The sequence below is a fragment of the Microcaecilia unicolor genome, chromosome 5, assembly GCF_901765095.1.
Source record: "Microcaecilia unicolor chromosome 5, aMicUni1.1, whole genome shotgun sequence".
Taxonomy (NCBI): Eukaryota; Metazoa; Chordata; class Amphibia; order Gymnophiona; family Siphonopidae; genus Microcaecilia; species Microcaecilia unicolor.
This window is the reverse complement of record NC_044035.1, coordinates 210,872,527-210,894,036: the sequence shown is the minus strand read 5'-3', so window position 1 is coordinate 210,894,036 and position 21,510 is coordinate 210,872,527. Positions and strand designations below refer to the sequence as shown.

The 21,510-nt window shown below is 46.9% G+C and overlaps 1 protein-coding gene across 2 annotated transcripts in view; it reads right to left on the bottom strand.

Moving 5' to 3' along the window:
• Positions 1-21,510, bottom strand: part of ELMO3 (engulfment and cell motility 3) — a 987,719-nt gene that overhangs the window by 442,052 nt on the left and 524,157 nt on the right. The window contains exon 2 of one of the 2 annotated variants that reach the window (XM_030203740.1): positions 16,145-16,267. The exons of the other annotated variant lie outside the window; for it this stretch is intronic. Coding sequence (XP_030059600.1) covers positions 16,145-16,267 — 123 coding nt within the window. The remainder of the gene's footprint in view (positions 1-16,144; positions 16,268-21,510) is intronic. 2 annotated transcript variants of the gene reach the window in all.

Sequence of the window (21,510 nt, the reverse complement as noted above, 5' to 3'; positions counted from 1 at the left end):
GACCAATTTCGCATAAGCACTTCCCTCAGTGTATTATGCAAGGGGGCCGTAGCAACCTCAGCAGGCGGAGAAGGATAATCCAAGACCTCGAGCATCACGGCCCTGGGCTCATCCACAACCTCATAGGGAATGGAATGTCCTTAGACATTTCCCAAACAAAAGATTAAAAAGAAAGATTCTCAGGTGAAGACCTTCTACTCTCAATTGGTGGAGTAGGATCAGAGGGAAGCCCACACGACTCTTCCTCCGAAAAGTATCTGGGGTCTTCCTCCTCTTCCCACAAGCGCTCATCATCGGTATCGGACAAAAGCTCCCTGAGCAGCCCGAACCTGAACCTGTCTCGACGTCGAGGAACGACGACCTGGTGGGGGATGTCGAGAAGTCAACCCACCTGGACTCCGGCGAAGCTTCCTCCACCGACATCGAGAGGGAATCGACCTGGGTGGCGGCCGACACCAATACCGCAAGCGGCACCGAAGATGGGGACCTCACTACAGGTGATGGCCCAGATGACGCTTCCGCAATCGGTACAGAAGGCGCAAGCACCCCCAACACCAAAGCAGATTGGCGCAGTAATCCCTCCAGAAGCTCTGGAAGAAGGGCTCTGATGCACTCGTCGAGAGCTTCCATCGGAAAAGGCTGGAGGGCCGATGCAGGAGTCGGTGGCAGAATCTGAGGGGGCTCAAGAGCTGGTACCAGGCTGCCAGATGACCGATGCATTGGCACTTCCTGTATGAAGGGTGAGCGGTCCTCCTGGCACCGACGCTTCTCGGGTGCCGAATCCCTCGGCTCCCCGGAGCTCTCAGTACCATGCATGGAAGGAGAACAATGATGGTGCTTCTTAGCCTTCACTCGACGCCCGTCATCGGGACATGGAATCCTCACGCCTCCTCAAGGCTGGGTCCGACGAAGATCAGTCCCGGGGGGCCTGCATAGCAGTAGACAACAAGATAGGTGGAGACCCACTCGATGCCTCGCTGCTCCCAGCTCGATGTGGTCGTTAGGCAGCCATTACCTGGACTCTCGATGACGCTGCTTCACTCGATGCCAACGTCGAAGGACCAGACCGATCAGCAAAAGGTTTCTCACGTTGTACCTCCCGAGCCACTTGGGTCCGTTTCTTCATCAAAAGACACAGGTTACAGGCAGCTGGCAGATGGTCGGGCCCAAGGCACTGGAGACACCATGCGTGGAGGGTTGTACCCGAGATGGTCTGGTTGCAGCGAGTACAACGTTTGAAGCCGCTGGGAGTCCTCGATGACACAGACGGAAAAACAGCGGCTGCGAAATTAAAAGACTTGATCGTGCCAAATAAAAGTCATAAAAAAGGGAAAAAATAACCCGGCCGAGCAGCCTAAAGGGCAGCCGCAACGAAAAATAAGGAAACTTAAAAAGGTGAAGAAAATAATAAAATAATGGAAAAATACTTTTTTTTTTTAAAGAAAACTTCTACAACTATTAGAGAAAATGAAAAAAGGGGAGGAGCGGTAAACGCTGAGCCAAGTCCCCTGAGCCGAAAAGAGCGCAGTCGAAGAGAAGACGTATCACTCCTGATTGCGGATCAAAAGAACTGAGGGACTCACGCTCATGTCGCGGGCGGGAAGCCGTTCACGCATATGCAGTGAGCTCGGCGCCCACGCGACGCAGCGTTCCAGAGACTTCTTCGTTGCTCTCAAGTTTTTTTCCGGTCTCCTGGGCCATCGAGGACGACGACCCAATAGTGAGAATTATCAGCCTGCTTGTCCTCGGAGAAATTTCATTACCATCTAAGAAGGAAACACTAAATAAATCACACAATATACTATATAAAATAAAAGACAATTTTATATTAGTCTAATATCCTTAATACTTTAGCAAGTTTGAAAAACTCAAAAATACTAAGAAGGAATCAGCAGTCCAGCAGCAAGAGGGGTGCTATCTAGTCTTTTGCACTGTGTCACATGTGTGATTATCTCCCAGTTGGTGAGATATCATGTGTGTGTGCCCGATGCAAAGAGCTCCTAGCTCTCAGAGAACGTGTCCATTCTCTTGAGGCTAGAGTAGCAGACTTGGTGGAGCTGAGGGAGCTGAGGGAGACAGAGAGGTACATAGAGGAGACCTACAGGGATGTTGTAGAGAAGTCCCACCTCCAGCCTGGTAGCCCCTGTGCTACCTTGGAGGAGAGAGGTCTCCCAGGAGAGCATCACCCTGGTGAAGCAGGAAGTACTCCTGTAGCCAGGACCTGCCCCCACCAGGGGATGTACTATCCTCTCGCACCGAAGATATGTCTCCAAGCGCTGCCCAGGAGAGAAGGGTTAGGACAGCTGTTGTAGTTGGTGATTCGATCATTAGGCATATAGATAGCTGGGTGGTTGGTGGACGTGAGGATTGCCTGGTGACTTGACTGCCTGCTGCGAAGATGGCGGACCTCACGCAGCAACTAGATAGGATTTTAGTGCTGGGGAGGAGTCGGCTGTCTTGGTACATGTGGGTACCAATGACATAGGAAAATGTGGGAGCGAGGTTCTGGAAGCCAAACTTAGGCTCTTAGGTAGAAAGCTCAAATCCAGAACCTCTAGGGTAGCATTTTCTGAAATGCTATCCGTTCCACGTGCAGGGCCCAAGAGACAGGCAGAGCTCTGGAGTCTCAATGCGTGGATGAGACAATAGTGTGGGAAGGAGGGTTTTAGATTTGTTAGGAACTGGGCAACATTTTGGGGAAGGGGGAGCCTCTTCCAAAAGGATGGGCTCCACTTTAACCAGGGTGGGACCAGGCTGCTGGCATCTGCATTTAAAAAGGAGATAGAGCAGCTTTTAAACTACAAACGGGGGGAAGGCTGACAGTCGCTCAAACGTGCATGATTCGGCATAAGGTATCTTTCAAAGATATCGCCAAAACAGGGAAGATAGGGTATCCTGATAGTGAGGTTGCAAAGGAGACCATAGTAGATCAGGTATCCTTAAATAAAAATAAAAATCAGACAAAAGATTGCAAATTAATACTGTCAAGTACTGAGCATGATGTAAATAGGAACAACCAAGATAGTCTGAAATTTCTAAATGCGAAAGCCAGGAGCCTAAGGAATAAGATGGGAGAGTTAGTGTTATGATTCTGCTGAGACAGGCAGGGGAATGACTGGGACTCACTTCTGATTGGCCTGTCAGGGACTGAGCTGAGGTCTGAAGCAGCAAATGTCAGAAGTCAGATCTATTTAAACTTACCTCTCCCTATAGCTTGCTTTAGTGTTGATTCCTGTCAGCTAAGCCTGTTTCCCTCTCTCAGTCTGTGCTAGTAGCACACTGTGTTTTCGTTGGAGTTTGCTTACTCTTCTTGTTGCTTGTGGTTTCTGTGTGTGCTGGTTGTTACCAGCATGTGCTTCATTTATTCACTACACTGCACCTGGGTCTGTCCAGTGGTGTTGTTTTGTCCCTGGTAAGCTCATCCCTGCTTTGTTTGTTTAGTTCCCCTTTTCTCAGTATTAACCCTTTTTGTGCAGAGCCAGGTATTTGCCTTTTGTAGTCCTGCCTCTGTTGGCAGCCTCTGTCCGTTGTAATCCGTTCAGTTTGTTTAAGTTTCCCTTTCCTCAGTGTTAACCCTTAATGTGCAGAACTTGGTATTGCCTTCTGTAAGCCCTGCCTCTGCTAGGCAGCCTTTCTCTGGTGTCTGCCTTATCCCTTTCGGTACTCTTCTGTGCCTGCTTCTTTCTTGTCTTTATTTGAGAGCTAACACTCTACTCAAACGGAAGAAAAAAACCAAATAAACTACCTAAGTCCTCTATTACTAACAGCAATTATCACAAATCATAAATTGAACAACAAACCATGATGCCCAAAACTAAAATGTAAAAATCCATCAGCAGGGAAAAAGCAATTTTTTTATTATTATTTTTATTGTTTTAAGCAATCATTTTTATAAGATCCTCTTATAAACAGAAAAGTGGCAAGTAAAATATTATACAAAAGAATAATCAATTATGAGAAACAATGAAAAAATATTAGCCTTCTTAGACCACAATCATCGAAGGGGGCAGAGTGTATCGGAGGAGTTTATACAAATAAGAAAAACAAATACATCAAGTAAATGGCCTGATTTAAATCCCAAATATTCTATCATTTTCTCCGTGCAGTCTATTTAGTGTCACAGACCAAGAAAGGGATCTAGGTGTCGTCGTTGATGATACGTTGACATCTTCTGCTCAGTGTGCTGCTGCGGCTAAGAAAGCAAATAGAATGTTAGGTATTATTAGGAAAGGAATGGAAAACAAAAATGAGGATGTTATAATGCCTTTGTATCGCTCCATGGTGCGACCGCACCTCAAATATTGTGTTCAATTCTGGTCGCCGCATCTCAAAAAAGATATAGTGGAATTAGAAAAGGTGCAGAGAAGGTGTGACGAAAATGAGAAAGGGGATGGAACGACTTCCCTATGAGGAAAGGCTAAAGTGGCTAGGGCTCTTCAGCTTGGAGACAAGGCGGATGAGAGGAGATATGATAAAGGTCTATAAAATAATAAGAGGAGTTGAACAGGTAGATGTGAAGCGTCTGTTTATGTTTTCCAAAAATACTATGACTAGGGGGCATGCGATGAAGCTATAATGTAGTAAATTTAAAACGAATCGAGGAAAAATTTTCTTCACTCAACGTGTAATTAAACTCTGGAATTCGTTGCCAGAGAATGTGGTTAAGGCAGTTAGCTTAGCAGAGTTTTAAAAAGGTTTGTACGGCTTCCTAAAGGAAAAGTCCAAAGACCACTATTTCTGGGATAAGCAATATAAAATGTTTTGTACTTTTTTGGGATCTTGCCAGGTCTTTGTGCCCTGGATTGGCCACTGTTGGAAACAGGATACTGGGCTTGATGAACCTTTGGTCTGTCCCAGTATGGCAATACTTAAGTACTTATGGATTATCCTTCCAATACAGCTACTGTCAACAGTGCCAGAAGGGCAGTATGACTGTTCTCTTTTGAAGTGGGGGCAAGGGAAAAGCCTGTAGTGAGTTGATTAATTAGTTTAATAGAAAGAGAAGGTAAATTAATATTCTTTTAATAGTGGTATATAGAGAATAACTTTTAGAGATCCTTTTAATCTAAAACAGGAAGGCACCTGATGCTAAGTAGAGTTGCTACAATCAAGAATGATTTACTTTCAGAAAACAGCTGTAATTTGGATAGAATCATTTGTGATAAACAGTGCATTGAGGCAAACAAATTAGGAAGTGTCAACCCTGGGGTGGGAAGGGTGGAGTGAAACAGTATGACTTTCCATTGCTAGTTATTAACTTACATATTAACATAGTTACATAGTAGATGACGGCAGAAAAAGACCTGCACAGTCAATCTAGTCTGCCCAACACTGCCCAGAACAAGGCCCACCTCCCAACCACCAGCCCCGCCTCCCCCCACCGGCTCTGCCACTCAATCTCGGCTAAGCTTCTGAGGATCCATTCCTTCCGAACAGGATTCCTTTCTGTTTATCCCACGCATTTTTGAATTCCGTTACCGTTTTCATCTCTACCACCTCCCGCGGGAGGGCATTCCAAGCATCCACCACTCTTTCCATGAAAAAATACTTCCTGACATTTTTCTTGAGTCTGCCCACCTTCAATCTCATTTTATGTCCTCTCGTTTTACCACCTTCCCATCTCCGGAAAAGGTTCGTTTGTGGAGATGGGAAGGCGTTAAAACGAGAGGAGCCTTCAAGGCCATCTCACTTACCTATGGCCTAATAGTACAGACTGTCAGAACATTGAAACTTTTGTTGTCCTTGACAAATAGATCTAGAAAGCTCTCCACACATCCAAATGATGCAAATGTCTCTGCTCTGGCAAACCTTCATGGTCTCCCAGCACAGGGAGAGAAAGACTGAATGATATGAAGCTCAGTCAGTATGGTGTACAGCGCTGAGTATGCCTTGTAGCGCTATAGACATGATAAATAGTAGTAGTAGTAGTCACCAACTTCGGAAGAAATGAGGGAATTGGATACAGTGCAACATTCTCCTCAGAAAACAGCAGAAAAAAAACATGACAGAGCGTGCTCAGAAATTCTCTACGCAGAGGTGATAAGAACCGAGAAGGCGTTTTTTAAATGTTAGATCCTTGAGAATACAGTCCAAAAGCTCAAAAGGAGCCAATAGTGGGATCGACAAAAACAAGACAAGTCCCATGATGGAACCGACAGGCGAAGGGGGGAGGGGATGAAGAAGTCATATGCCCCAGAATAAGTGGACCACTTCACAATAAGCAACTAAGGACTTACTGTCAACTAGTCCTCAGAAGCATGCCAGAGCTGCCGCCTGCACCTTAAGAGAAGTCAAAGCAAAACCTTTGTCCATCCCTTCCTGCAAAAACAAAATCAAGACTCCAGAATCTGCACTAGCATGTCCCCATCAACCCACAGGTCGCTACACTCGCACGTGAGAGTGGTAAAACTCTTCTTACAGTGTAAGAGGGTTGCAATAACCTTATTAGAATGCCCTCTTTGTCAAAAAATATCCTCTTAAAAGCCAAGCCATAAGACAAAATGAAAGTCCTCCGAGATCAGAAGTTGGAGAAGGTCCACCACCACAAGGTGCACCATATCCCCATACCAAGGCCTCCTCGGCAAATCGGGTTCCGTCAGGATGATAGGCCCCTTGTGAAACTCAATCCTCTAAATGACTGCCCAGAAGAGTCCATGGGGAAAAAACATAAGTACATACGTACTGCCATAACGGGACAGACCAAAAGGTCCATAAAGCCTAGCATCCTGTTTCCAACAGTGGCCATCAAGGTTACAAATAACAGGCAAGATCCCCAAAAAAGTACAAAACATTTTATACTGCTTATCCCCAGAAATAGTGGATTTTCCCCAAGTCCAATTTAATAATGATCTATGGACTTTTCCTTTAGGAAGCGGTCCAAACCTTTTTTTAAACTTTGCTATGCTAACTGCCTTTACCACATTCTCTGGCAATGAATTCCGAGTTTAATTGCACGTTGAGTGAAGAAAAGTTTTCTCCGATTCATTTTAAATTTACTACTTTGTCATTTCAGCATCTGCATGAGGAATATGGGGTCCCAAACTCTCAATCCTTTCAATACTACCAAGTGCAGGATTTCATCTCTAGAAAGGCCAAAGGGGATTTGAGTTTGGGGGAGGGGGGGATCTCAAACTGATTAGAGCCCTCCTCTCCCACACCAGACCAGTTATGTTCTATCTAATGAAATGTGAGCCAGTGGCGTAGCTAGGGGGGGGCGCAGGGGGAGCAGTCGCTCCCCCAAACAGGTTTGTGCAAAAAATGGCGCCTATGCGCCTCATGTGAATATTTTTTCTGCCCCCTCCCCCCTGGAGTCCGCGTGGTCACTTTTACTGCCCTGAAGCGCGGCACAGGCGATTCTCAAGTCAGTCCTCTGCCAGCGTCTGGGCCTTCACCAGGCGCGTCCCACTTCTGCGGAAAACAGGAAATTGTATTAGAGTAGGCGGGACGCGCCTGAAAAAAGGCCCCGACGCTGGCAGAAGACCAACCCGGGAATCGTCGGTGCTGGAAGGAGAACAGCGCTTCAGGGCAGTAAAAGTGACCACACGGACCCGGGGAGAGCAGGCAGAAGAGAGGGAGAAAAATGCAAAACTCAGGAGGGGGGGTAAAGAAGGGAGAAAGCGCTTCCCAAGACCAGCGTGGAAGTGAGCCCCCTCTCCCCTCTGTTCGAGGAAGAAAGGAAGACAAAAAGATGGTTGGCTCTAAATCTTCCAGCAGCCCGGGCCTTAATCTCCTCATCAAAGAAAAGGGAATGCGGACGTGGTGGTTCCTAAAATTAAAAAAGAACCAGACCAAAATTTTATTTATTACATTTGTATCCCGCGCTTTCCCGCTCATCGCAGGCTCAATGCGGTTTACATAGTAACAAGAGAATACAATCTGTAGTATCTGAATCAACAAAGGAGGTATGTGGTAGGACAAATGAACAAGGGTAAATGGGATAAAAGAGGTATGAGAGAAAGGATAGGGATAGGTAAGGAAGTGGAGCAATGAAGAGGTAGGGGAAGAGCATAGAGGGTAAGAAGATTGGTAGGAGGTAATAAATTAATTTCATGTTTAGTCTCTCGCAGTAGTCTCGCTACATAACCCACCAACTATTTAAGCTTTAACTCGGATTTAAATAGAATTCCAGGCAGCAGATGTACAGATCAGCAGGAGGAACCAAAGCAATCCGAAACACAGTTTATATCTAGTTGTTCAACCACCCTTAGGATTCACTTTTGGGTTTAAAAAGCAAACCATGTGTATGTACGGTCTACATAAATAAATTAAAACAATCAAAGTTTAAAGCAAATGCCCATATGTAATAGTGGTAGCAATAATGAAACGATGGAATATTCACATGGCAGGCAGACTGAGCCAACAGATTTATTTTCCACTGAACATAATTAACTTTGTATGAACTTGGCAGCTAATAGTGTGCTGAACTGGACAGTGCTGGCACATTTAGACTGACTCTGGACTTCTGCATAAACGTAACTCTGTCCCTACTATTCAATATCTGTCTTTTAAATAATAGTAATAAAAATATCAAGTGCATTTTTATAATATACCTCTGCAATCCACAAAACAAAAGGAGCAAGTTCCCACATGCCAGCTTTTTCTTTTGATGTAAGCACAGGAAAAAAAAAGAAGATTTAAAATGCTCCCAGGTTTCAACCTAATTCATGTTTAATGTGGGGTATAAATGTAATAAATAAATAGATAGAAACTCTGAATATTGAGCACCTGATTCTCTTAACATGATGTCTGTTTTAGTGGCCTTTACCAGGAGAAAATAAATCTCTGCATAAATATAACATCCTAGAGTGTCCCTATAACCAGCCCCTCCAAATGGCACACTGATTACGATTTATAACAAATTACTACTCTACCTATGAACTGTCATTCTGTTATTATACTTCTGTGTATATCCGTATACTGAACAAATCGGCATGTTTGAAAATATAAGTGAGATTAAATACAAATGCTACCAACAATAAAGAGTGACAACGTGGATGCAGCAGCTCATAGGTTTGCTTGCTTTGTTTTGAGAGTACAGCAATGGCAGCTGCGTGGGGGAAGGGGAAAGTGAGATTGGCCTAATTGGTTTCAACATTTTGATGTCACTTGTTTTATCCTAATAGAATCTGGAGACAAATTATTTTGAGAACCATACAGCGAATGCTACATACCTGTAGAAGGTATTCTCCGAGGACAGCAGGCTGATTGTTCTCACTGATGGGTGACGTCCACGGCAGCCCCTCCAATCGGAAACTTCACTAGCAAAGGCCTTTGCTAGTCCTCGCGCGCCCATGCGCACCGCGCATGCGCGGCCGTCTTCCCGCCCGAACCGGCTCATGTTCGTCAGTCCCATATGTAGCAAGACAAAGACAAGGGAAGACACAACTCCAAAGGGGAGGCGGGCGGGTTTGTGAGAACAATCAGCCTGCTGTCCTCGGAGAATACCTTCTACAGGTATGTAGCATTCGCTTTCTCCGAGGACAAGCAGGCTGCTTGTTCTCACTGATGGGGTATCCCTAGCTCCCAGGCTCACTCAAAACAACAAACAGGGTCAATTGGGCCTCGCAACGGCGAGGACATAACTGAGATTGACCTAACAACTTATCCAACTAACTGAGTGCAGCCTGAAACAGAATAAACATGGGCCTAGGGGGGTGGAGTTGGATTCTAAACCCCGAACAGATTCTGAAGTACTGACTGCCCGAACCGACTGTTGCGTCGGGTATCCTGCTGCAGGCAGTAATGAGATATGAATGTGTGGACAGATGACCACGTCGCAGCTTTGCAAATCTCTTCAATAGTGGCTGACTTCAAGTGGGCTACCGACGCTGCCATGGCTCTAACATTATGAGCCGTGACATGACCCTCAAGAGCCAGCCCAGCCTGGGCGTAAGTGAAGGAAATGCAATCTGCTAGCCAATTGGATATGGTGCGTTTCCCCACAGCCACTCCCCTCCTGTTGGGATCAAAAGAAACAAACAATTGGGCAGACTGTCTGTTGGGCTGTGTCCGCTCCAGATAGAAGGCCAATGCTCTTTTGCAGTCCAATGTGTGCAGCTGACGTTCAGCAGGGCAGGAATGAGGACGGGGAAAGAATGTTGGCAAGACAATTGACTGGTTCAGATGGAACTCCGACACAACCTTTGGCAAGAACTTAGGGTGAGTGCGGAGGACTACTCTGTTATGATGAAATTTGGTGTAAGGGGCCTGGGCTACCAGGGCCTGAAGCTCACTGACTCTACGAGCTGAAGTAACTGCCACCAAGAAAATGACCTTCCAGGTCAAGTACTTCAGATGGCAGGAGTTCAGTGGCTCAAAAGGAGGTTTCATCAGCTGGGTGAGAACGACATTGAGATCCCATGACACTGTAGGAGGTTTGACAGGGGGCTTTGACAAAAGCAAACCTCTCATGAAGCGAACAACTAAAGGCTGTCCCGAGATCGGCTTACCTTCCACACGGTAATGGTATGCACTGATTGCACTAAGGTGAACCCTTACAGAGTTGGTCTTGAGACCAGACTCAGACAAGTGCAGAAGGTATTCAAGCAGGGTCTGTGTAGGACAAGAGCGAGGATCTAGGGCCTTGCTGTCACACCAGACGGCAAACCTCCTCCATAGAAAGAAGTAATTCCTCTTAGTGGAATCTTTCCTGGAAGCAAGCAAGATGCGGGAGACACCCTCTGACAGACCCAAAGAGGCAAAGTCTACGCTCCCAACATCCAGGCCATGAGAGCCAGAGACTGGAGGTTGGGATGCAGAAGCGCCCCTTCGTCCTGTGTGATGAGGGTCGGAAAACACTCCAATCTCCACGGTTCTTCGGAGGATTACTCCAGAAGAAGAGGGAACCAGATCTGACGCGGCCAAAAAGGAGCGATCAGAATCATGGTGCCTCAATCTTGCTTGAGTTTCAACAAAGTCTTCCCGACCAGAGGTATGGGAGGATAAGCATATAGCAGACCTTCCCCCCAGTCCAGGAGGAAGGCATCCGATGCCAGTCTGCCGTCGGCCTGAAGCCTGGAACAGAACTGAGGGACTTTGTGGTTGGCTCGAGATGCAAAGAGATCTACCAAGGGGGTGCCCCACACCTGGAAGATGTCGCACTACACGGGAATTGAGCGACCACTCGTGAGGTTGCATAATCCTGCTCAACCTGTCGGCCAGACTGTTGTTTACGCCTGCCAGATAAGTGGCTTGGAGCACCATGCCGTGACGGCGAGCCCAGAGCCACATGCTGACGGCTTCCTGACACAGGGGGCGAGATCCGGTGCCCCCCTGCTTGTTGATGTAATACATGGCAACCTGGTTGTCTGTCTGAATTTGGATAATTTGGTGGGACAACCGATCTCTGAAAGCCTTCAGAGCGTTCCAGACCGCTCGTAACTCCAGGAGATTGATCTGCAGATCGCGTTCCTGGAGGGACCAGCTTCCCTGGGTGTGAAGCCCATCGACATGAGCTCCCCACCCCAGGAGAGACGCATCCGTCAGCACTTTTTGTGGCTGAGAAATTTGGAAAGGACGTCCCAGAGTCAAATTGGACCAAATCGTCCACCAATACAGGGATTTGAGAAAACTCGTGGACAGGTGGATCACGTCTTCTAGATCCCCAGCAGCCTGAAACCACTGGGAAGCTAGGGTCCATTGAGCAGATCGCATGTGAAGGCGGGCCATGGGAGTCACATGAACTGTGGAGGCCATGTGGCCCAGCAATCTCAACATCTGCCGAGCTGTGATCTGCTGGGACGCTCGCACCCGCGAGACGAGGGACAACAAGTTGTTGGCTCTCGTCTCTGGGAGATAGGCACGAGCAGTCCGAGAATCCAGCAGAGCTCCTATGAATTCGAGTCTCTGTACTGGGAGAAGATGGGACTTTGGATAATTTATCACAAACCCCAGTAGCTCCAGGAGGTGAATAGTCATCTGCATGGACTGTAGAGCTCCTGCCTCAGATGTGTTCTTCACCAGCCAATCGTCGAGATAAGGGAACACGTGTACTCCCAGCCTGTGAAGCGCCGCTGCTACTACAGCCAGGCACTTCGTGAACACTCTGGGCGCAGAGGCGAGCCCAAAGGGTAGCACACAGTACTGGAAGTGACGTGTGCCCAGCTGAAATCGCAGATACTGTCTGTGAGCTGGCAGTATCGGGATGTGCGTGTAGGCGTCCTTCAAGTCCAGAGCATAGCCAGTCGTTTTCCTGAATCATGGGAAGAAGGGTGCCCAGGGAAAGCATCCTGAACTTTTCCTTTACCAGATATTTGTTCAGGGCCCTTAGGTCTAGGATGGGACGCATCCCCCCTGTTTTCTTTTCCACAAGGAAGTACCTGGAATAGGAATAGAATCCCAGCCCTTCTTGCCCGGATGGCACGGGCTTGACCGCATTGGCGCTGAGAAGGGCGGAGAGTTCCTCTGCAAGTACCTGCTTGTGCTGTAAGCTGTAAGACTGAGCTCCCGGTGGGCAATTTGGAGGTTTGGAGGCCAAATTGAGGGTGTATCCTTGCCGGACTATTTGAAGAACCCACTGATCGGAGGTTATGAGAGACCACCTTTGGTGAAAAACTTTCAACCTCCCCCCGACCGGCAGATCGCCCAGCACTGACACGTTGATGGCAGCTATGCTCTGCTGGAGCCAGTCAAAAGCTCTCCCCTTGCTTTTGCTGGGGAGCCGAGGGGCCTTGCTGAGGCGCACGCTGCTGACGAGAGCGAGCGCGCTGGGGCTTAGCCTGTGCCGCAGGCTGTCGAGGAGGATTGTACCTACGCTTACCAGAAGAGTAGGGAACAGTCTTCCTTCCCCCATAAAAACGTCTACCTGTGGAGGTAGAAGCTGAAGGCTGCCGGCGGGAGAACTTGTCGAAAGCGGTATCCCGCTGGTGGAGCTGCTCTACCACCTGTTCGACCTTCTCTCCAAAAATATTGTCCGCTCGGCAAGGCAAGTCCGCAATCCGCTGCTGGATCCTATTCTCCAGGTCGGAGGCACACAGCCATGAGAGTCTGCGCATCACCACACATTGAGCAGCGGCCCTGGACGCAACATCAAAGGTATCATATACCCCTCTGGCCAGGAATTTTCTGCATGCCTTCAGATGCCTGACCACCTCCTGAAATGGCTTGGCTTGCTCAGGAGGGAGCTTGTCCACCAAGCCCGCCAACTGCCGCACATTGTTCCGCATGTGTATGCTCGTGTAGAGCTGGTAAGACTGAATTTTGGCCATGAGCATAGAGGAATGGTAGGCCTTCCTCCCAAAGGAGTCTAAGGTTCTAGAGTCTTTGCCCGGGGGCGCCGAAGCATGCTCCCTAGAACTCTTAGCCTTCTTTAGGGCCAAATCCACAACTCCAGAGTCGTGAGGCAACTGAGTGCGCATCAGCTCTGGGTCCCCATGGATCCGGTACTGGGACTCGATCTTCTTGGGAATGTGGGGATTACTTAGAGGCTTGGTCCAGTTCGCCAGCAATGTCTTTTTTAGGACATGATGCATGGGTACTGTGGACGCTTCCTTAGGTGGAGAAGGGTAGTCCAGGAGCTCAAACATTTCAGCCCTGGGCTCGTCCTCCACAACCACCAGGAAGGGGATGGCCGTAGACATCTCCCGGACAAAGGCCGCAAGAGACAGACTCTCGGGAGGAGAAAGCTGCCTTTCAGGGGAGGGAGTGGGATCACAAGGAAGGCCATCAGACTCCTCGTCAGAGAAATATCTGATGTCCTCCTCCTCCTCCCACGAGGCCTCACCATCGGTATCAGACACAAGTTCATGAACCTGTGTCTGAAGCCGTGCCCGGCTCGACTCCGTGGAAACACGGCCACGGTGTGAGCGTCGAGAGGTAGACTCCCTCGCCCGCACCGGCGAAGCTCCCTCCGCCGACGTCGTCGGGGAGCCTTCCTGGGAGGCGACCGCAGTCGGTACCGCAAGCGGCACCGATGTCGGAGACCTCACCCCAGGCAAGGGGCCAGCCGGCACCTCACTCGACGGTACCGGAGGGGAAGGGCGCAACAGCTCTCCCAGGATCTCTGGGAGAACGGCCCGGAGACTCTCGTGCAGGGTGGCTGTGGAGAAAGACATGGAAGCCGATGCAGGCGTCGAAGTCAGAGGCTGTTCCGGGCATGGAGGCTGTTCCGGGCTGTCCAAGGTGGAGCGCATCGACACCTCCTGAACAGAGGGTGAGCGGTCCTCCCGGTGCCGATGCCTACTGGGTGCCGACTCCCTCGGCGACCCAGAGCTCTCGGTACCGACGCGGGAAGGAGACCGGTGTCGATGCTTCTTTGCTTTTTCAAATGAAGCATGTCACCGGAACTTCCCGATACCGACGAGGACGTAGAATCCAACCGTCGCTTCTTCGGGGCTGAGGCCGAAGAAGGTCGGTCTCGGGTGGGCTGTACCGCAGGAGCCCTCAGGGTAGGGGGAGACCCACCCGAAGGCTCACCGCCACCAGCAGGGGAATGGACAGCCCTCACCTGCACTCCAGTCGAAGCACCACCGTCCAACGACATCAGCACTAGTGGAGGTCCCGGTACCACCAATGCCGACGCAGCCTTCCAATGTCTCGGCCCCGACGATGCAGAGGGTCGATGCCTCGATGCAATCGATACAGTCGCCGCCGAGGTCGGAGGTCTTGACGCTGTCGACGTCGATGCACTCGATACTCCCGGTGCAGATGCCGATGAAGAGGCCGAGAACAACACGTTCCACTGGGCCAATCTCGCTACCTGAGTCCTTTTTTGTAAAAGGGCGCAAAGACTACAGGCCTGTGGGTGGTGCCCAGCCCCCAGACACTGAAGACACGACGCGTGCCTATCAGTGAGCGAGATTACCCGGGCGCACTGGGTGCACTTCTTGAAGCCGCTGGGAGACTTCGATGACATGGGCGGAAAAATCACGCCGGCGAAATCAAAACTCGTAATTGCGGTAAGGCACCAAAAAGAGGGGGAGAAAAAACTCGACCCGAGGCCTCAAAAGGGCCTACCCCGAAAACGAAAGAAAACTTAACGGGGCAAAAAACTGGAAATACGGGGAGGGGAAAAAGACCGAAAGGCCCTTCTCCGAAATCCCTTTCGTTGTTTTTTTTTTTTTAGAAGCGAAAGTCAAAAAGACGCGCGAGGGTCAACTTAAGGGTCGCGAACGGCGGAAACATGACCGTACCGAGCGCGGACAAAAGAAGACTGACGAACACGAGCCAGTTCGGGCGGGAAGACAGCCGCGCATGCGCGGTGCGCATGGGCGCGTGAGGACTAGCAAAGGCCTTTGCTAGTGAAGTTTCCGATTGGAGGGGCTGCCGTGGACGTCACCCATCAGTGAGAACAAGCAGCCTGCTTGTCCTCAGAGAATTAAGGCTACAATGTAAATGCAGCTTCCAGCAGAGATCCCAGATTTTTCTAGGATCATACCTGCATCTCCTACATTATGGGAAGTCAGTTTCCACTGGTTCAACAGAAGGGATGAGGGACAGGATTAAGGGTGCTGCAAATGAATTAGGCAGAAACAAAGCACATCAGGTGGCTCCAGACCATTTAAGGACAGCACAGGGTTACAAAAACACTTTACAATTAGAAATGAAAGCAGAGGAAATTTTAAGGGTTCCCCCCCCCCCCCCCTCATTTTTATACTTCTCACAGCAGTGGCATGCCCAGACAATTCAAGTACCTTTGCACCCAGGAGGGCATTTGGCCCCAGCACTGCTCCTTTTACCAGAAGGGGTCACCAGAATAGCAGTAGCCATCTTCCCTCTCATGAAACCTTTAACAGATCAGGTTTTGTGGCCTCTGATGGTCACAAACTTTCCACTGTTTATCTAGCCAAAGTAAAGGAAAAATACATGTTTTCCCCAATCCTAGAAAAGTTAGTCCAGATATATAAGTTTAACCTAGATTTCTTTTCATAAATGTGATAGTAGCCATCAGCAAAGGAATCCAGAAGATCTACCACCAGATGCCTTAGAGAACAAATATGCTATAAATACCACCATAAGACCCAGTTCTTAATTTACAAGACACCCGTATCTATAAACCCCCACAACCTCTGTCTACCCATTCAGACTAAAACTACTAGTCTACAGCACACAAAGGTCATCACTGAGCTCTGAGATTTCGAATAGTGTGCTAATCATATTTCATGCTAATATCTAAACAGATTTCTCTTCTTCTCTATCCTGAACATACCGGGTTATATGGATCCATAGACGTCTTCATACGAGGTTCTAGAAGATTCAAGGATAAGGACTGCAGAACATACAGATAATGAGCCATCTCATCTCCCATAGATTCGGAACTGTGGATAATTTTCTAAACAAACCAACAGACACATAAAAACATATATTATATAGTGCATTATAAAAGATGCCTTAGGCGGTCAAGGCACTTAGATATGTATGTTGCACTGATTTTGTAGTCAACATATACACCCTATTTGCCTTTACAAAACTGTCTTCACCAAAGCTGCTACACACTTACATCTGCTACAGTGTAGGAGTAACTTTGTGTAGGTATATGCTGTTCAGAACTGGCACATTAGTGTACTTTTATTATGCTTATTATGTTACTACAAAAAAGATTACATACCTCACATAAGATGAAAACAATAAACGTCAAATATATGCACAAAAAAGGCCAATTTATAAAAGAAGTGAGATCAATTGCTGGACTGAATGAATGGAACAAATTGCCACTGGAAATCAAAATGCATGAAAATGTGATTTCTTATAAGCACTTATTGAAGCAGCACCTGTTTTGTTTGGCTCACAACCTGATTTGATATACTTGTTAATTCTGAATTTCCTTAATTCTGTTTTTAAAGCTGTTTGTTTTTATTTGTTTGTATTTTTATCTGCCTTGGATAAAGGCAGAATATAAATAAATAATTCCAAGTCTAAATCTAAATCCACAAAAAAAGCACAAGAGGATATATAAACAAAAAAGAAACTTAAGAGATCAGAAATGAACGCACACTCAGCAACCCACAGCAAAAAAAAAAATAAATAAATAACTGGGTTAATATTCCAAAGAATTTACCTGGACAACAGTATCCTCTATCCGGTTAGATGCTGCTAACCAGAATATGCAGTTCTATGGCTGATGTAAGTGCACGCACCTAAGCATGTACCTAGCCGGTTATGCTAATGTTACACAAAGGCAAGAAGGCATTTAGTCTTCCTTTATAGAATAGGTGCCTATTATTTAGGCACACTGTTATAGAATTATTGCACATAGCACAAGGGCAGAATATGGGCAATCATAAGAACAGACGTGGAGGGGCATAATCGAAAGGGGTGCCCAAGTTTTCCTGAGGACATCCTCGCAGGACGTCCCAGCGAAGGGGCGGGGAAACCTGCATTATCGAAACAAGATGGGCGTCCATCTTTTGTTTTGATAATACGGTGGGGGACACCCAAATCACGGAATTTAGGTCAACCTTAGAGATGGTCATCCCCGATTTTCAGCGATAATGGAAACTGAGGATGCCCATCTCAGAAACGACCAAATGCAAGCCATTTGGTCGTAGGAGGAGCCAGCATTCGTAGTGCACTGGTCCCCCTAACATGCCAAGACACCAACCGGGCACCCTAGGGGGCAATGCACTGGACTTCAGGAACTGCTCCCAGGTGCATAGCGCCCTTACTTTGTGTGCTGAGCCCATCAACTCCCCCCCCAAACCCACTCCCCGCAACTGTATACCACTACCATGGCCTAAGGGGTGTAGGGGGGCACCTACATGTGGGTACAGTGGGTTTGTGGTGGGTTTTGAAGGGCTCACATTTACCACCACAAGTGTAACAGGTGGGGGGGATGGGCCTGGGTCCGCCTTCCTGAAGTGCACTGCACCCACTAAAACTGCTCCAGGGACCTGCATACTGCTGTCATGGAGCTAGGTATGACATTTGAAGCTGGCATAGAGGCTGTCAAAAAATATTTTAAAAGTTTTTTTTAGGGCAGGAGGGGGTTGGTGGCCACTGGGGGAGTAAGGGGAGGTCATCCCCAATTTCCTCCGGTGGTCATCTGGTCAGTTTGGGCACCTTTCTGAGGCTTGGTCGTAAGAAAAAATGGACCAAGTAAAGTCACCCAAGTGCTCGTCAGGGACGTCCTTCTTTTTTCCATTATCGGTTGAGGACGTCCATGAGGCACGCCCCAGTCCCGCTTTCACTACGCTTCCAACACGCCCCCGTGAACTTTGGTCATCCCCACGATGGAAAGCAGTAGAGGACGCCCAAAATCGGCTTTCGATTATGCTGATTTGGGCGACCCTGGAAGAAAGACGCCCATCTCCCGATTTGTGTCGTAAGATGGGCGCCCTTCTCTTTCGAAAATAAGTCTGATAATGGGTCAGACCAATGGTCCACCTAGCCCAGTATCCTGCTTCCAGCAGTGGCCAATCCAGGTCACAAGTACCTGGCAGAAACCCAATTAGTAGCATCATTCCATGCTACAAAAATCCCAGGGAAAGCAGTGGCTTCCCCCAGGTCCAACTTATCCAAATTTTATTTATTTATTGCATTTGTGCCCCACATTTTCCAACCTAGTGGTTGGTTCAATGTGGCTTACAGTAATTAAAAGTAAATCAGTTACATGTTACACAGCCATGTGGAGCGATGAAGCCTTGCTCCATTGTGGAGCAATGTAAGTCTGGTTGCGTTCAGTCCTTACTCATGATTTTGGCGTGTTTACCAGTTGACTAAGTGAGTTTGTCAAAAAGGAATTTTCTGAAGAAGTGGGCCTTTAAATGTTTTCTGAATGTTAGGTAATTGTTCATGAGCTTTAGGTCTTTCAGTAAACTCAGATACGCTAACTACCGTTACCACATCCTCCAGCAATGAGTTCCAGAGCTTAGCTATTCTTTGACTACAAAAAAAATTCCTCCTATTTGTTTTAAAAATATTGCCATGCAATTTCATTGAGTGTCCCCTGGTCTTTGTACTTTTTGAATGAGTAAAAAATCAATTCACATCCACCCACTCCACACTACTCAGGATTTTGTAAACCTCAATCATATCCCCCCCTCAGTTGTTTCTTTTCCAAGCTGAACAGCTTAACCTCTTTAGCTTTTCCTCATATGGGAGCAGTTCCATCCCCCCTCTATCATTTTGGTCACTCTTCTTTGAACCTTTTCTAATTCCGCTATATGTTTTTTGAGTAACCACGACCAGAACTGAACACAGTACTCGAGGTGAGGTTCCACCATGGAGCGATACAGAGACATTATAATATTTTTGGTCTTATTTTGCATCCCTCTCCTAATTATTCCTAACATCCTGTTTGCTTTTTTGGCCGCTGCCACACACTGGGCAGCAGATTTCAGGGTATTGTCTACAATGACACCTATGTGTTTTTCTTGAGTGTTGACTCCTAAAGTGGACCCTAGCATCAGATAACTATGATTCAGATTATTCTTCCCAACGTACATTACTTTGCATTTCTCTACATTAAATTTCATCTGCCATTTGAATGCCCAGTCTTCCAGTTTCCTAAGGTCTTCCTGCAATTGTTTTGACAACTTTGAATAGTTCTGTGTCATCTGCAAATTTAATCACCTCACTCGTCGTTCCAATTTCCAGATCATTAATAACTACGTTAAATAGCACCAGTCCTAGTACAGATCCCTGCAGCACTGCACTATTCACTCTCCTCCATTGAGAAAAATGGCCATTTAACCCTACCCTCTGTTTTGCCTTCTATCCCATGAAGCCTCAATTTTCTCAGGAGTCTCTCATTAGGGACTTTGTCAAAAGCTTTCTGAAAATCTAGATACACTACATCAACCAGCTCAGCTTTATTCAAAGTTTATTCACACCTTCAAAGAAATGAAGCAAATTGGTGGGGCAAGAGCCCCCTTGACTGAACCCATGCTGACTCTGTCCCATTAAACCATGTTTGTCTACATGCTCTGTAATTTTATTCTTTATAACAGTTTCCACTGTTTTGCCTGGCACTGAAGTCAGGCTTACTGGTCTGTAATTTCCCGGATCACCCCTGGAACCCTTTAAAAAAATGGTGTTACATTGGCCAACCTTAAGTCTTCAGGTACTATGGACAATTTTAATGACGAGTGACAGATCACTAGCAGCAGATCAGCAATTTCATGTTTGAGTTCTTTTAATACCCTGGGATGTATACCATTTGGTCCAGGTGATATATCACTTTAACTTTTCAGTCTGGCTCAGTACATCTTCCAAGTTCACCAACATTTTTTTCAGTTTATCCACATTGTCACCCCTGAAAACCATTACCAGTACAGGTAGATCTCTTGCATTTTCTTCTGTAAAGACCGAAGCAAAGAATTCATTCAATCTGTCTGCTATGGCCTTCCCTTCCCTGAGTGCTCCTTTTGCTCCTTCCTGATCTAACGGTCCCACAGATTCCCTCACAGAAGCTTCTTCATATTCTCTTTTAGCCTTCTTTATCAATGCTTTTCATCTAGCTTGACAGTGCTTATGTTGCTTATTTTCTCCATTCGGATCCTTTTTCCATTTTTTTAAGGATACTCTTTTTGATCTAATACTGTCTTTCACCTCACCTTTTAACCATGCTGGATGTTAGTTGCTCTTTTGTTAATACATTGAATACATCTAGTCTGGGCTTCCACAATGGTATTTCTAAACAACATCCATGCCCAATTTAAAGTCCTAACCTTTGTGGCTGATTTTTTCAGCTTCTTTTCCAGATAATGGTAATATTCAGGCTGTTATCTGAATAACTTAGGACAGATAGAAGGCTGCCCTAAATTTTCTGGGTAAATCTTCCAAATAGCAGGCTGAACATTGCCACTGTCTGGATAAGTTCTGATAATGAACAGCACAGAGAGGGTCCAAAGTAAGGAACAAAGTCCAAATAGCAAGAAGAAGCACCAGGAGCCTTCAAAATCAGGACACAATTTCTTTAATTATGTAACTTTAAAATCAATTCTTTCCTTAATGACCCAACACGGGCTGTGTTTCGGCGTACAGCGCCTATGTCATAAGTCAATTAGTTTGTGACTTCTAAGAAGCAACAGAACTTTCACCTTTGAAGATGACAAGTTGAGTAATTGTCAAACTTTCCATTCAAACTTCCTTCTTATTTACTCCAGACAAAACCCAGACAGGACTCTCACACACAGTTGTGTCTCTTCCATGCAAATTAAATATTCATTGTGGATATCCTGAAAACCTGACTGGCTAGGGTGCCTCCAGGTCCAGGTTTGGGGAACCACTGGCATAAGCATATGCAGCACCAGCATTCAGACACCAACATGACATGAACCAGATCCTCTCTCAGCAGTCTGCCGAATCTTGACTGCTGTTTATTCAGAGTGGTTATCCACCAGGAGCAAGTGGTAGAAAGCAAGAGTTGTTTGTCAACATGAATAGATTGGCTTCTCACCTAAACTACTACTACTAATCATTTCTATAGTACTATTAGACGTACGCAGCACTGTACACATTATTGAAGGCAGTACGGTGTGCCGAGGGTGTGTTTCCAAAGAGAAATGTGAGTCATCTTATCTTGACCACATGCCATGTGGATGATTGTCAAGATGAGCTCCCCATGCTCAGTTT